Raw genomic sequence first — 13,036 nt, forward strand, 5'->3', positions numbered from 1 at the left:
ACCTCCTTAGTCCATAATGCTAAGTCTTTTGAGGCCCAGATCATATCAATTCTTGATAATGTAGAATGCCTTGCAGAATAAAAAGTAAACTGTCTGCTTTTAGGATATTCTCTCCTCCATACATCTTCAAGAGTCTCTTGTTGAATCAACTCAAAAAAAAGCTTTGGTAATAGTCCTCTTTTCTTTTGTGCCGTTGTAGTCTTTTTGTCTAGTTCCAAGTCTGTCACTCCATTGAAGTCTCCAGCAAGAATTATCTGGTCGTATGCAAGATCGTCTAAATGCTTCCTTAAATCCTCAAAGAAGCTTTCTTTTGCACCGTTAGGTGCATAAAGTCCGACTACCAACACTCTCTTTAAATTCCAAATACATTCCACTGCTACAAATCTAGCTTCCACATCTCTCATAACAAATTTTGGCTGTAGCTCCTCTTTTATGTACAACACCACTCCTCTTTTTTTCTTGTTGGAGGCCGCTACATATTCTTTGCCCAATTTTCCAGATTTTAAATATTTTACATCCTGCTTTCTGATATGGGTCTCTTGCAAACAAACAATGTCACATTTTTGTTTTAGTAGCCAGTGAAAAGTATTTTTCCTCTTATTCGGTGAGTTTAGTCCATTTACATTCCAAGATAATACTTTACACTCCATACTCATAATCTTGTTGGTAAGTCTTTTTCATTGTCCTTAATAAATCGCTCCATCTCTCGCTCAGATCTGATGCGTTTTTTGGCCCCTCCAAACTCAAAGGACACTCCTTCCGGTAACTCCCATCTGTACCTGATTTTCATGTCCTTCAAAATCTGAATTAGCACTTTATATTTTTTCCGGTCCAGTAACACTGATCTGGGCAGTTCCTTCATTATAATAATCGTCTTGCCATCAATCTCCAATGGATCTTGAAACTGTTTTGTCACAATCCTCTCTTTCATATTTCGTGTTGTAAACTGCACAATCACATCTCTTGGTAGTTTCCTCTGGGTTGCTATTCTCGAATTCACACGGTATGCCACATCTAGGATAGCCACAACTTCCTCCTCCTCCTTCCCCAGGTACTCAGCCAACACCTCAGTCATCTGTTCTTGCGCTGACTTTCCTTCCACTTCTGGCAAGCCACGAAAACGTAGCTGCTTCTCCATATGTTTAGTTTCTGCAACTGACATTCTCCCCTTCACCAATCTCATCTGTTTGTTGCGTGTCTGCTAAATTCTCCATCGCGTCTTCTACTGTTTTAACTCTCTGCTGCGTTCCTTGTAATTCACTTCGTATTGTTTCCATACCTTTTTTCACTTCTGACAGCTCCGATTTTACTGTCTGTGTAACCTCTTTAACCTCTTTTATCAGCTCCAATTTCGTGTCCTTAAGTTCTTTAATCATATCTAAAAGTTTTTTGTCCAGGTTTTTATCCAGGTTTTCTATTGCCGATTGCCACTCTTTTTTTGACATCGTGGGGCTTGCTTTAGCTCGCTCCCACGAATCCGCTCTCTTCCTTAACTCCGTGGCGTAAAATTTAACGTTTTTCTATTTTAAATGTCCCGGTCTTCTTATAGAAATTAAATTTTAAAGAGTCCAAAATGTCGGGCGTCTTTTCTCTATGGTTTCTCTATGATTTTGTAATCCAAGATGGCCTACTTCCTCTTCCGCTGAAGCCGCGACCCTTCCCCTTTCAAAAATGGCGATTCCCTACTTCCTGCCCTCCAGCAAGGGCCGCTTCTCTCCAGCCACTCTATTGTTATTACGCACTTCCTGTCTCCCGTCTTCCCACAGCAGATCTCGCGATGGTGTCTTTTTCTCACAGCTCCAAAGCCACAGGTATTCAAAACAATAGTCCCATTTCTTTAATAACTTCTTTAAACTTAGTCTCTTTTTAAATTCGATTCCTGCCGAGTCTTCCCCTCCTTTTCACTAGTCTGTTGCAGTTTAAAAATCTACTTTTTTTCCTCTCTGTTTTTATCAATCTGTCCCGTCTCAGAAGATAATGATCTTTACCTTCTCTTCACTTTTCTCGGGTTGTAATCGCTGTTTCGATTTTAAGTTCCCCTCTCAGCTTCTTCCCCCAATCTATGCTTGGGTATGTAGGTCTTATGCCAGCCGAATTGGCCCCAAAACTGCCGCAGAGATTATAGCCGACCCGTCGCAAGGTGGGACCTCAAGGATCGGGGGGAGACTCGTTGTGAAGAGCCCCCCTCGTCCGAGATCTAGCTCACCCTAGGGTCTTGAGCGTTCTTTGCCTGCTCCCCGCCGGAGAGCAGTCGGCCGCGGGCTATTTTCACCCCGCCGGCCGGTTAAAACGGCAGTCCGGTCAGCTCCGCAAGTGGAGCTGCGTTAGACCTCCATGGATCCCAAACAGGAAGTCCCCCCACAGCTTTTGAAAATAGATTGGTTCTGTGTTAGTTAAATATATCAGTTATGGTTATTTGTATGTTAATTGTTAATGGTAGAGTTGTTGATTTTATAATAAAACCATTTAACATCTTGACTATTTGTGCTTTTGAAGCAATTTTTCTCCAGGTAGGCTTGCCAGCTCTGAGTTGGGAAATACCTGGAGATTTTTGGGGTGGAGCCTGAAGTATGCCTTCTGACATACTTCCAGTGACGTCAGGGGGTATGGCATATGCAAATCAGTTATGTCAATGACACACTTCTGGTGATGGCAAGGGGCATGGCATATGCTAATGAACTGTGCTAATGAGTTATGCTAATAAGTTCCTGCAGCTCTTTTTCTACAAAATGACTCCTGCGTGCCAGAGCGTATGTTTTTATTATCTTGGCTGGAACAAGAAGTCAGGCTGTCTGCCAAACTTTCTTCTCCATTGAGAATTCTTTACAAATATGGAAATGAACCATTCATTTGAATGTGGCATCTTCCATCTGGTAGACTATTAACACCATGTTTGGCTTATGATTCCAGATTCACTAAAAATTATTCACTTGGTGAAAGTAGACAGCTTTCCCAACTAAGTTAAGTAAACTGCTGTGTCCAGTTTTATTTCCCTGGGAGAGAAAAAAACATAGACATTTATTTACAAGGAAGAATTTCTGTAAATTATGGTGATGAGAAATCATTTTCTTATGCTGTTTAACTAATCCCATTTTAATCAGTGGGGAAAACTGGAGCAGATGCCTAACTTTTCCAGTGAGACTCAGTTTTGGCTGGATAATGCTTCTGGCTGTTTAGCAGGAAAAACTGGCACTAGTTTCTGTCCCCAAACCATACACACCATCTCTGAGCCTCTAACGGAATCAGGGGCTCGCACTCGTAGCGAAAATCTTTCCATCATGTTTTGGGGCATGGAAAGATGAGTTTAGGGTACAGAATCCCCTTTCTAAACAGCTTGTGCATGGTGTTTCTGTTTTTCTTAAAGGATATTGCCTTAGCTGTTGCAGGGGTCATTTCGTAGAAAAAGAGCTGGAGGAACTAATTAGCATAACTTATTAGCATAACTTATTAGCATACGCCACGCCCTTGACATCACCAGAAGTGTGTCATTGACATAACTGATTTGCATATGCCACACCCCCTGACATCACCTATCCTGGCTGTTTTGGACCCAAGCCTGACCATTCAGGGCCAAAACTGGGGCAAAATGGCAAAAGGGGGCTGAAAATGGCCAAAAAGGGGCTCAAAATGGTTAGGATCAGGCCTCTGCTGAGCAGAAGAGTAATCCACCACCCATTAGAGGCCCTATCCGGGCTGTTTTGGCCCCAATCCAGGCCGAAACAGGCCCAAAAATGGCTGAGAGCCAGGTGGGCAGGGCCACCTGACATGACCTCTTTGGAGAACTGCCAGAACTGTGTTCCTGCGTGTCCCCCCTCAAAATGAGCCCTGAACTGTTGTAAGTGGTGAACTGAATTCATAATTTAACTTGTAAGAGGGAAGGTTACCAACAGGCCTGGAAGAAAAACAAGCCTGTCCCTTTAATAGAAAAAGAATGGCATGTCATTTACCAGGTGGTTTTATTTACCTCCATATGAAGAAAAGCTCCAGCTGCCCATTTCCACACCTTAAGACTATGTTTAAGGGACAGGACTTTCCCCCCCCCTGGCCTGTTGGCAACCCCGGCAGGATGGAAGTATCCCATTGTGCTAGGAATATGAATACAGAAGGCTCTTCTTCCTCCTCCTCTCCTTATGCCATTCAAAACAAAAAAGAAGAAACCTTAATATGCAATTGAGCCCTAAGAGTCAATGTAATCCTCCTCTTCCCCAATATATAAATGTCTCCCCAGTCCAGTTAGGGGGTCAGAGCTGCAGGAGACTGGCAAGGAGAGAAAGAAGCCTGGCCTATCCGAAGCCTCACAAGCTCTTTCTAGGCTATTATGTTCTGCATACAAGCCACAGTGATGGCTGTGCAGACTCCTACCTGAAAGCATTTCAGCAAGAAAAGTAGTTTCGCAGGCAGGAAGCCTCAGGTTCAATCACCAGCATCCCCAGTCTTAGGAAGGATTCTAGGAAAGTGTTGCTACCATTCAGAAAGGACAATTAGGATTTCCAGTCTCCAGGTGGGGCCTGGATTCTGGAATTACAGCTGATTTCTAGACTACAGAGATCAATTCCCCCGGAGGAAATGGCAGCTTTGGAGGGCCGACTTTATGGTATCACATCCCTGCTGAGCTCCCTTTCCTTCCCAGACTCTGCCCTCCAAATTTTGAAGAATTTATCAATGTGGAGTTGGCAGCCCTAAGACCAATGTGGGCTTCAGGCCTAACTTCATGAAATGTGTGATGCAAGTCCTGACCCAATATGCAGACACAAGTGCGATGTGGAATTCACACTTTGGGGCCCAATTCTGCTCTGGGCACAACACGGAGGGAGGGGCTTCAGCTAGGGTTGCCAGCCTCCAAGCAGCAGCTGGAGATCTCCCAGAATTATATCTGATCTCCGGACAACAGAAACCAGCAGCCTGGCACTTACCTCCTGGGTTCCTGGGTTCCTGTTCGCACATGTGCACAGTGCACATGTGCGCTCCTGGCTTGCACAATGACATCACTTCCAGGAAGTGACATCATTGCACGGGTCAAGGGGCAGCCTAGGAGTGCTCCCAAGACAAGATGAATCTCATAGACTGATCCAAGCAACAGTGAGAGGGGGTATTGGAAGAGGAGGATCCAGTGCTGTCTCTCTCCCCTCAGGTTTCAGAGGGGAACAAACCAATGAGTTAGAAAGATAGAGAGGTCAGAGCACTCTGTTTACTGTTGTTTACTGCTCTGACTGCCTTTAATATGCAGATTGCTATTCCCAGGATTTCCTCCTCCTGACTTCCTCCCTCTCACTCCTTTCTCTTCCTGGCTTTGTTCCAGGCAATACCTTTCTCCTTCTCCTCCCTCCATCTTGGCAGCATGGATGCAGGCCTTGCCCTGCCATCCATGCCCATGCTTAGACTAGATAGGTAGTTAGGATCTGTCTCTCCTCCTTTCCTATCAGAGTATGGAGTTCCTGCAATAAAGAACTCTTTATTTCTTTTCTATATATAAACCAAGTGTATGCTTTTGTTATTTTCACTCCTGCACACACACCAGCCAGCAGAACAAGCTCACAGCCACCTATAATCATGCTTCCTATGACACACGACAGACTCTGCTAATGACTCAAACATGGAATCCTTTAATTAGGTTTCTGGGGCCTACGTAATGATTTATTTATCAAAAAATTCCATGTCAAATTAAGCCACTGTAATTTTGTCAGTGCTGGGAGTGATATGGTAAATACAACTAAGTTAAAGATTGGATGTATCTTTTATCATCAAACGGATGGTAGCTTTAAACTGTAAATCTCAGTCGTTGCCTGATATGGAACATTAATTCCGGTTGCTTTTTTGTTGAGTTCTCATATTCATGACAGAAGTAAGGCAATGGTTTCTTTGTCTGAAGGCATTAGAGATTGCTCTCGAATAAGTATGATTTGTTGGACAAATTGTACAGAGCATCTCCATCAAATGTCAGTATTATAAACAACTTCTGGTGTGTTTAGGACGTCTGTATGCTCCTTTTGGATGGGAAGGTTAATCTCAGAACAGTGAGGATGGTTCTTAATCTTAATCACCCTATTACATTTCTTATAGCTCCAAAGGTGCCAGAGATTTTACAGCATGCTGGTTTGAGGAAGGGATTAGAGTCAAACCTACCCTCCAACTCTAATATCCAAGATACCCTTAGATCAAGCAGGCCAATTTCCCTTCCTGACCCTCAACCTCCTTTAACTGATACTCAACTGCCTTCAACATTTTGATGTTTCTGGAGATAAATGAGCTTTGGATTTATTTTTCTTTAATAAAATTTACACATACTTTTGTTTTTAAGAAAAGCATGCAGAAACTCCTACCTTCTGCCTCTGAGGTGAGGACATCTTGATGGGTGATTCCTACCTTCCAATTAGGGAGGCAAGAACAAGTTCTTTCCGCTTCCTGTTTTGCTGGTGGGGGTCACCCTCCTGCTCAGTTTAGTTCCTGCCTCAACAGAGAGAGCAGCTTCTCAATGGCACTATGTGCTCTCTCAGCTAAATTCCTATGGCTCATCTTTTTTCTGAATTCCATAAATTTCAGGAAATCTACCTACCTCCATTCTGTCCCAACACATCTCATCCCAAAAAGAGGGCTTGGCACATGCTGGACATGAGGTTCTCATTAAAAACCTACATAGCCAAAACAGAACCGATTAGAAAAACTACCTCTTTCTGTTCATCTCTGTCTCACCACTGAACAGGGAAATGAAGATGATATGCTCAGCCATCAGTCAGATGATCAAAGCCTGTATCATTGAGGCATACAAGATACAAAGGCTCCATGTGCCAGCAGGAATCGTGGCTCATTCTGTGCGCAGTGCAGCAACCAACGCAGCCTTTGCCAGACATGCCATGGTGGAAGAGGTTTGTAGGGCAGCCACCTGGTCCTCCATATCCACCTTCATCAAGCACTACAAGCTCAATGTATATGACACTGCAGATGAAGCATTTGGCAGAAGGGTGCTTCAGCATATATTGCAACCAAACGATGATGACCCACCCACAAACTAAGGACACTGCTTTAGGAGATTCCATCAGGATGTCCTCTGCCTCAGAGGGAGAACGGACCATTAGATACTTACTGTGACGGGTCCTTCTCTTCTGAAGAATGGAGGATATCTTGTGCCCTCCCAAAGTCATCGTCATAACTTCACCTTCTGCCTATCTAATACATTATCTGTTCAGTTCAGCTAACACCTTTACCATTATCCTCCACTTACCTTATGCTTCCTGTTTAACTGTTTAACTATTTTTAATTTTCAGAGTTTTTCCTACTATATAGGATTATTACTGCGTGTGGAGTTACCTTAACTGAGCAAAAGGGTGACTCCCATCAAGAAGACAGCTGAAAGAACTTGTTCCAGCCTCCCTGATTGGAGGGTGGGAATCACCCCTCAAGATGTCCTCTGTTCCTCAGTAGGGGTGCAGGGACGGTAAGATTCAGTTTTCCTGCTTTGGAATTTCCGAATCGGAAAAAGAATCAGAAATAAGTGATTTCCAAAAGTGGCAAGCCACTTCAGAAACTGCTTATTGCCCAGCTTCAGTATGCTCTGTGAAGATTTGGGGGGATACTGCCCACCACCGGACAGCTGGAGTTTAAAGGGCCTTTTTCCTGCCACGCAAGGGCCCTTTAAACTCCAGCTGGCCCACAAGGGATCCCCCCCCCACCAGTCATCGGAAGCCCGGAAAGGGCCCTTTCCCTGCCGCTTGCAAGTGGCCGGCGGAGGATCCTCCTCTGTTGGTCATCTGGAGCCAGCCAGGGTTTAAAAGTGCCCTGAAGCTTCCCAAAGCAACCTGAATCGTTTTGGGAAACTTTGATTCTGCATTTCTGAATTGGGGCCAGCATGCTGGGCCCAATTCAGAAATCCCGAATCTTTATAAATTGGGTCCAATTTGGGTATTTATCCCAAATTGGAAACCTGATCGCACACACCTATTCCTCAGAGGAGAAGGACCCTTCACGGTAAGTATCCAATGGTCTTTTTTTTGTGGGTAGCTCTGATAAGCAAGGAACCATCAAGTTCACGAGTACTGGGATGGATATAAAAGTATTTTCTGTGTGCAAAAATTATGCTACAGGCAGTTAAATTCTGAGTATGACAAAGCACCCCAAAGTGATTTCCCGTGACATCCATGATGAGATTTCCAGCTCTAGCCTTCTATAAAGGAAAGGCTGAGGAGTGTGTGACTAGGACAGGGAAGGCCTGGGTTCAAATCTCCACTTGTCCATAAAGCTCAGCTCTGTCTAATCTACCTCACAGGGCAGTTTGTGAGGATAAAATGGAGGAGGAGAGAACCAAGAACATTGACCTGGGAGAAAGGATGGGATAAAAATGTGATTGCATTACAGAGTCATGTGGTACAGTGGCTTGGGGGTGGGGGGAAGGACACAGCCATGGAGATAAACTTTACTGACAACCTTGTTTAAAAGAGGGTATATGTACATATTAAATCCTCAAAAAGACAGACACATACTGAGCACAAAAAGCACATTAAAAACTAGCATGGGTGGGGGCCTTAAAACAAACATTGTATTAAAAAGGACATTTCAGGAGTTTGAATTGGAACTTAGACAAGCCAAAGCAATTTCCCACTCCAAAGGATCCATCTAAAATATAGTCGACACTAAAGCTAAAGGTGCCCTTGAAATCCAACTTAAATTCCAGTATCAGGAGTGGATTCAGGATCATGTTGTGACAGAACCTAAAGTGAACCAGAAGCTGCTGGTAGGTCTGGGTTGGTTTGGAAATCCCCTTGGAACCACAGTGAGCTCTGCCATTCACAGCTAGAGGTTGTGAGCAATCTGTGGAGATTGGAGCTTCACTGATATACATTGCTACTAGTACTGAAGATCTCTGCCCATGAGCGGCGAGATGGGCTGATATAATCAAATTGCACACCACACTGCAGCCATCCCTGAATGTATAGCATGGCCCAATAACCAGTTGAGACTGCATGTTGGACCCTGGGCCAGGCTCTTTATAACCTAGTAGTCTGAACGGAGTAATATCAGGTCTAATTAAAAACAGGATCTGCCAAACCCTTTTGGAGCTGGTTACATGCATACGCCCAGATGCATGAGTAAATTCGCACAAACACCTCCATCTGGAGAACTGCAAAACAAAACATGTATCTGTCTTGTTTTGTGCCCTTCAAGGAGTTCAACAGAGCATCCATGAGGATTATCCCAGTTTATCTTCAAAACCACCCCTGTAAAGTAGATTAGACTGAAAAATACTAACTTTTCCAAGTCTATTCAGGGACCTTTGTAGCTAAGTCCATGTTCCTCCTTCTATACCACAATCTGGTCAACAGCACTGACCACTTATGAAAGGAAAATAAAAGCAGGTTTTTAAATACACTGCCTTTTTAAGGGGACCAATATCTCAGGAGCAATAAAGAAATAACTTATGCCCAATGTTTACATTTAAACACTAATCTAATGATACAGTATTGTCTCACATGCTCTTCCTTCTCACATCCTTTTCCAAAGCTGATGTGGGGTCAGCAATTGCTTCCATTGCTTTTAAAGACTGAGGCATACTAAACATCTCAAAGGGCTGATTCCTATGTATTCCTGCCCATGTATGAAAGCAGCAAACACTTTTAATCACACCGGAGTACTAACGGGAAAAAATAACCCTTACATACTATAAAGATGCTTCCCCCCTTGGCATCAGACAAGTCATAGCTGGACACATGCAGCCATTCCTGAGCAGAGCACAGAAACTCCACAGGATCTATACTAAGGTAAAGGTAGTCCCCTGTGCAAGCATTAAGTCATTACTGACCCATGGGGGGATGTCTCAGGTCGTGAGCAGAGCTTGGGCTGCTGTATTGCAGCTTACCACTCTGCACCACGGGGCTCCTAGGATCTATACTACAGGTGAAGGATTAAGCTTCCTGAGAAACTCAGGTTTCCTTCTTTAAAAAAGCAGGTTTCTAGCTGTTATGGCTGCAAAGATAAATTGCAAGACACTGGTGAAGCTGTGGCTAAGAATGAATTGTGATCCACCTCGCCTCTGGCATGGCCTCCCTAGCTGGCCTTAGGCTCTTTCTCAGTCTCCATCCACAATTTGCAATATGGAGATAATACTGGCCTACTTAAAAATTACAAGATCATGTGGATGAAATACTGAAAGAGCTATAAAGATTCTGTGTATTATGAATATAAATTATTTTTAATCTTATGCTTTGTCCAAGTTGCTCAGGGCAGAATACATGGCTTTCCCATCCACTGTTTTGTCATCACAATGACACTGTGAAGTTCTGCCGAGATGCTAAATGGCCCAAGAAGATCAGTGGTCATGATTGTGCTGGGAATTGAACCCAGGTCTCTCCTGTCTTAGCCTGACATGCTATACCAGATCAGTGCTATGCTTAAAATTGGGTGGGCAAAGCCAGCTGAAATCTCAAAGGACAGATGTGTAGTTCTGGAAGATTTCCAGTCATCAGGAGATGTAGCTTCAATACCCTTCAAAGCTCCTTGGACCTCACTGTGATTAGCAAAAGTGGAATCAATTACACAAAATGGCAGAATTAAGTAGGGATGTGCACTTCGGGTTTGGGATCCAGGATTTTAACCCGAACCAGGGCCAATTCAGGATGTTTTGGCATTCCTGAATCAGCCTCAGCGTTGCTGAAGTGATTCGGTAATGCTGAAGCAAAGCTTACCAAAGCATTTTGGAATGCTTTGTTAAGCTTTGGGTAGCGTGGAAGCAGTTTTTCCCTTGCCGTTCCTAAACAACTGCAAGTGGAAAGTGCTTCCGTTCCTAAGGAACGGCAAGAGGAAAGAGCTTTCGTGACTAGTGGGGCTTTCTAGGTGGCTTGGGGTGGCATTTTGCAAGTGAAATGCACCAAATTTGCAGAGGACCATCTCCTAACCCTACTCTCACGACCAACCAAGTTTCAGGGAGATTGGACTTGGGGGGGCAATGTTATGATCTCCCAAATAAGGTGCCCCTATCCACTGCCGATCTCCATTATTCCCTATGGCCAATGGGGGGTGGAGGGAGTTAGAGTAAAGTGAGTCAGAAGATGGAGGAGAGAGGGGGATCTGGGAAGAGAGGGGTGAATCTGAGAGTGGCCAATCTTGCAGCAGCTCTCCTTCCAGCCAATGGAGATTCGCTGGGAGTGCCTTTTTTAAAATGCTGCAAGGATTTAAATTGGAGGATACAGGTTATATATACATGAACCACAGAGCTCTTCAGACTATCGGACAGCACAGAACTCAAGCACAACAATAACACTTGTAGTAAAACCAGGCAGGGAACTGAAATCAATGACATTTTGGCAAGTCAGGTAGAATTGGGCTGGATTGATTTGCTAAAAGGTGAAAATGCATTTTGGCAAAAACGTATAATTCTGTATAAAATGTCTTTCTACATTCACTGTATTCTCTACTGGGATGCAGAACTCAAAGGGCAGAATAACTGAACTGTTACACCCTCAGCTTTTATCTGCCTGTAAAACAATTGATAAAAAAAACTAGGTGGGAATCAGGACCGAAGGAAAAACATTGTGCTTACATTACATGAAACAGAAACAAAGCTTCAGTCACTCTCGACATTGTGTTCCAATGAACGTTTACAGTTCGACCAGAAAGGGGGGGGGGTATCTAGTGGGTTTACAAGTTTTCTTGGCAAGTGCTCTGTCCCCCCCATTTTCATTCATCTTGCTTCCTCTTGGGCTTCTTGGGATTCCGAGACCGGCTTTTCGCTTTGCACAGCGGGCAAATAGGCGCGTTCCGGTGGATTTGCTGATGGCACGACAAGCAGGCCTGAAATGTAACCAAAGCATCCCAATTAGTTACCCTGTTTTGCCACATGATGCAGAGAGCCAATGTCTTCACCTTGGTGGACTAGCTGCTTCTGAGGCCGGAAACTGAGCAGGAGAAAGGGGGAGGGAGGCATGCTGGTATTGCCTCATCTCTGCTGAGCCATATTAAAAGATGGGAACCCATGAAGCTGCTTGATTAGACTGTTTGGTTCATTTAGCTCAGTACTGTCCAGAACCTCCCAAAACCTGTGAGCCAAGATCCTTTTAAGTGGGACCAAATTGAAGACCTTCTTAGTAGAGAGCAGGTGCTCTGCCTCTGAGCCATGGGTTATCTGGTCCACCAGGCTGACGATATGGGAAGCCTCCCTTCCCACTGTAGCAGGAGAAGACATTCCAGAGGAACACGCTGTCCCCTGACATGCCAAGAGGAGTGTCTGCTAATTAAGAAGTGTGCATAGAGCTACATGGGAGCTACATGAGAAGCACAAAATGCCACCTCTGAGCTGGTCCACAGCACTTCAGCCCTCTAGGCCTGCACTGCAGAGACATCTCAGAGGTTTTTGTGTTATTCCAAAGATCGCTGGGTACCCATCCATTCCGCTCTCAGAAAAGCAGGTTGCTGCCTGCAGGCTCAGATGTGGTGTGTAAGCACTCAGTCAGTGCAATCCTATGCAGAGTTTCTCCAGTCTAAGCCTATTGCAGTAAATGGGAGACGACAATTTGAGCACTGCAGAAAACATAATTTGAACAGAACTTCTGGGAAAAAACCACTGATTTCTCATATTGGCCACCTAAGACATACAAAAGGTAACCTTCTGCTTTTTATGTCCAGTCACCTATGGACAGAATCCTACCGTAAGGGGCTTCTTTTATAAAACACTTAACATTACTTACATAGCACTACTGAGTATTCAAAGCGTTTTACAGATATCAGCTGGATGATCCTAACAACAACCTTATAAAGTAGACTGGTATTGCCATCATCAGCTGAGAGTGGTTTGCTTCAGGCCTTCGAGTGAGTTCCCGGTATGGGTGAGATTCAAACTGGGGTGGAAGGTGGGATGGAGGACAGAGTGGGGGACACTAGTTCACTTTGATGCACACCATTTAAAGCACTAGTCATGAAGGCAAAGATGGCTCCGTTCAGTAGTTCCTTGGTTTGGGGTCCTAACACATGATAAGCTTATGTTTTGACACTGCCCAAAAGTTAGGGGCTGTATTTAGGCATGACAAAGAATTAAGCTTCCATCTGCTCATGA

The 13,036-nt window shown here is 44.2% G+C and overlaps 1 protein-coding gene across 1 annotated transcript in view; it reads right to left on the reverse strand.

Annotated features, from left to right (window-relative positions):
• Positions 1 to 8,401: 8,401 nt before the first annotated feature.
• Positions 8,402 to 13,036, reverse strand: part of ZC4H2 (zinc finger C4H2-type containing) — a 48,869-nt gene continuing 44,234 nt past the window's right edge. The window contains exon 5 of the mRNA XM_054996468.1: positions 8,402 to 11,778. Within this exon, the coding sequence (XP_054852443.1) occupies positions 11,665 to 11,778 (114 nt within the window). The 3' untranslated portion in view covers positions 8,402 to 11,664. The remainder of the gene's footprint in view (positions 11,779 to 13,036) is intronic.

The sequence above is a fragment of the Eublepharis macularius genome, chromosome 13 (genome assembly GCF_028583425.1).
Source record: "Eublepharis macularius isolate TG4126 chromosome 13, MPM_Emac_v1.0, whole genome shotgun sequence".
Lineage (NCBI taxonomy): Eukaryota > Metazoa > Chordata > Lepidosauria > Squamata > Eublepharidae > Eublepharis > Eublepharis macularius.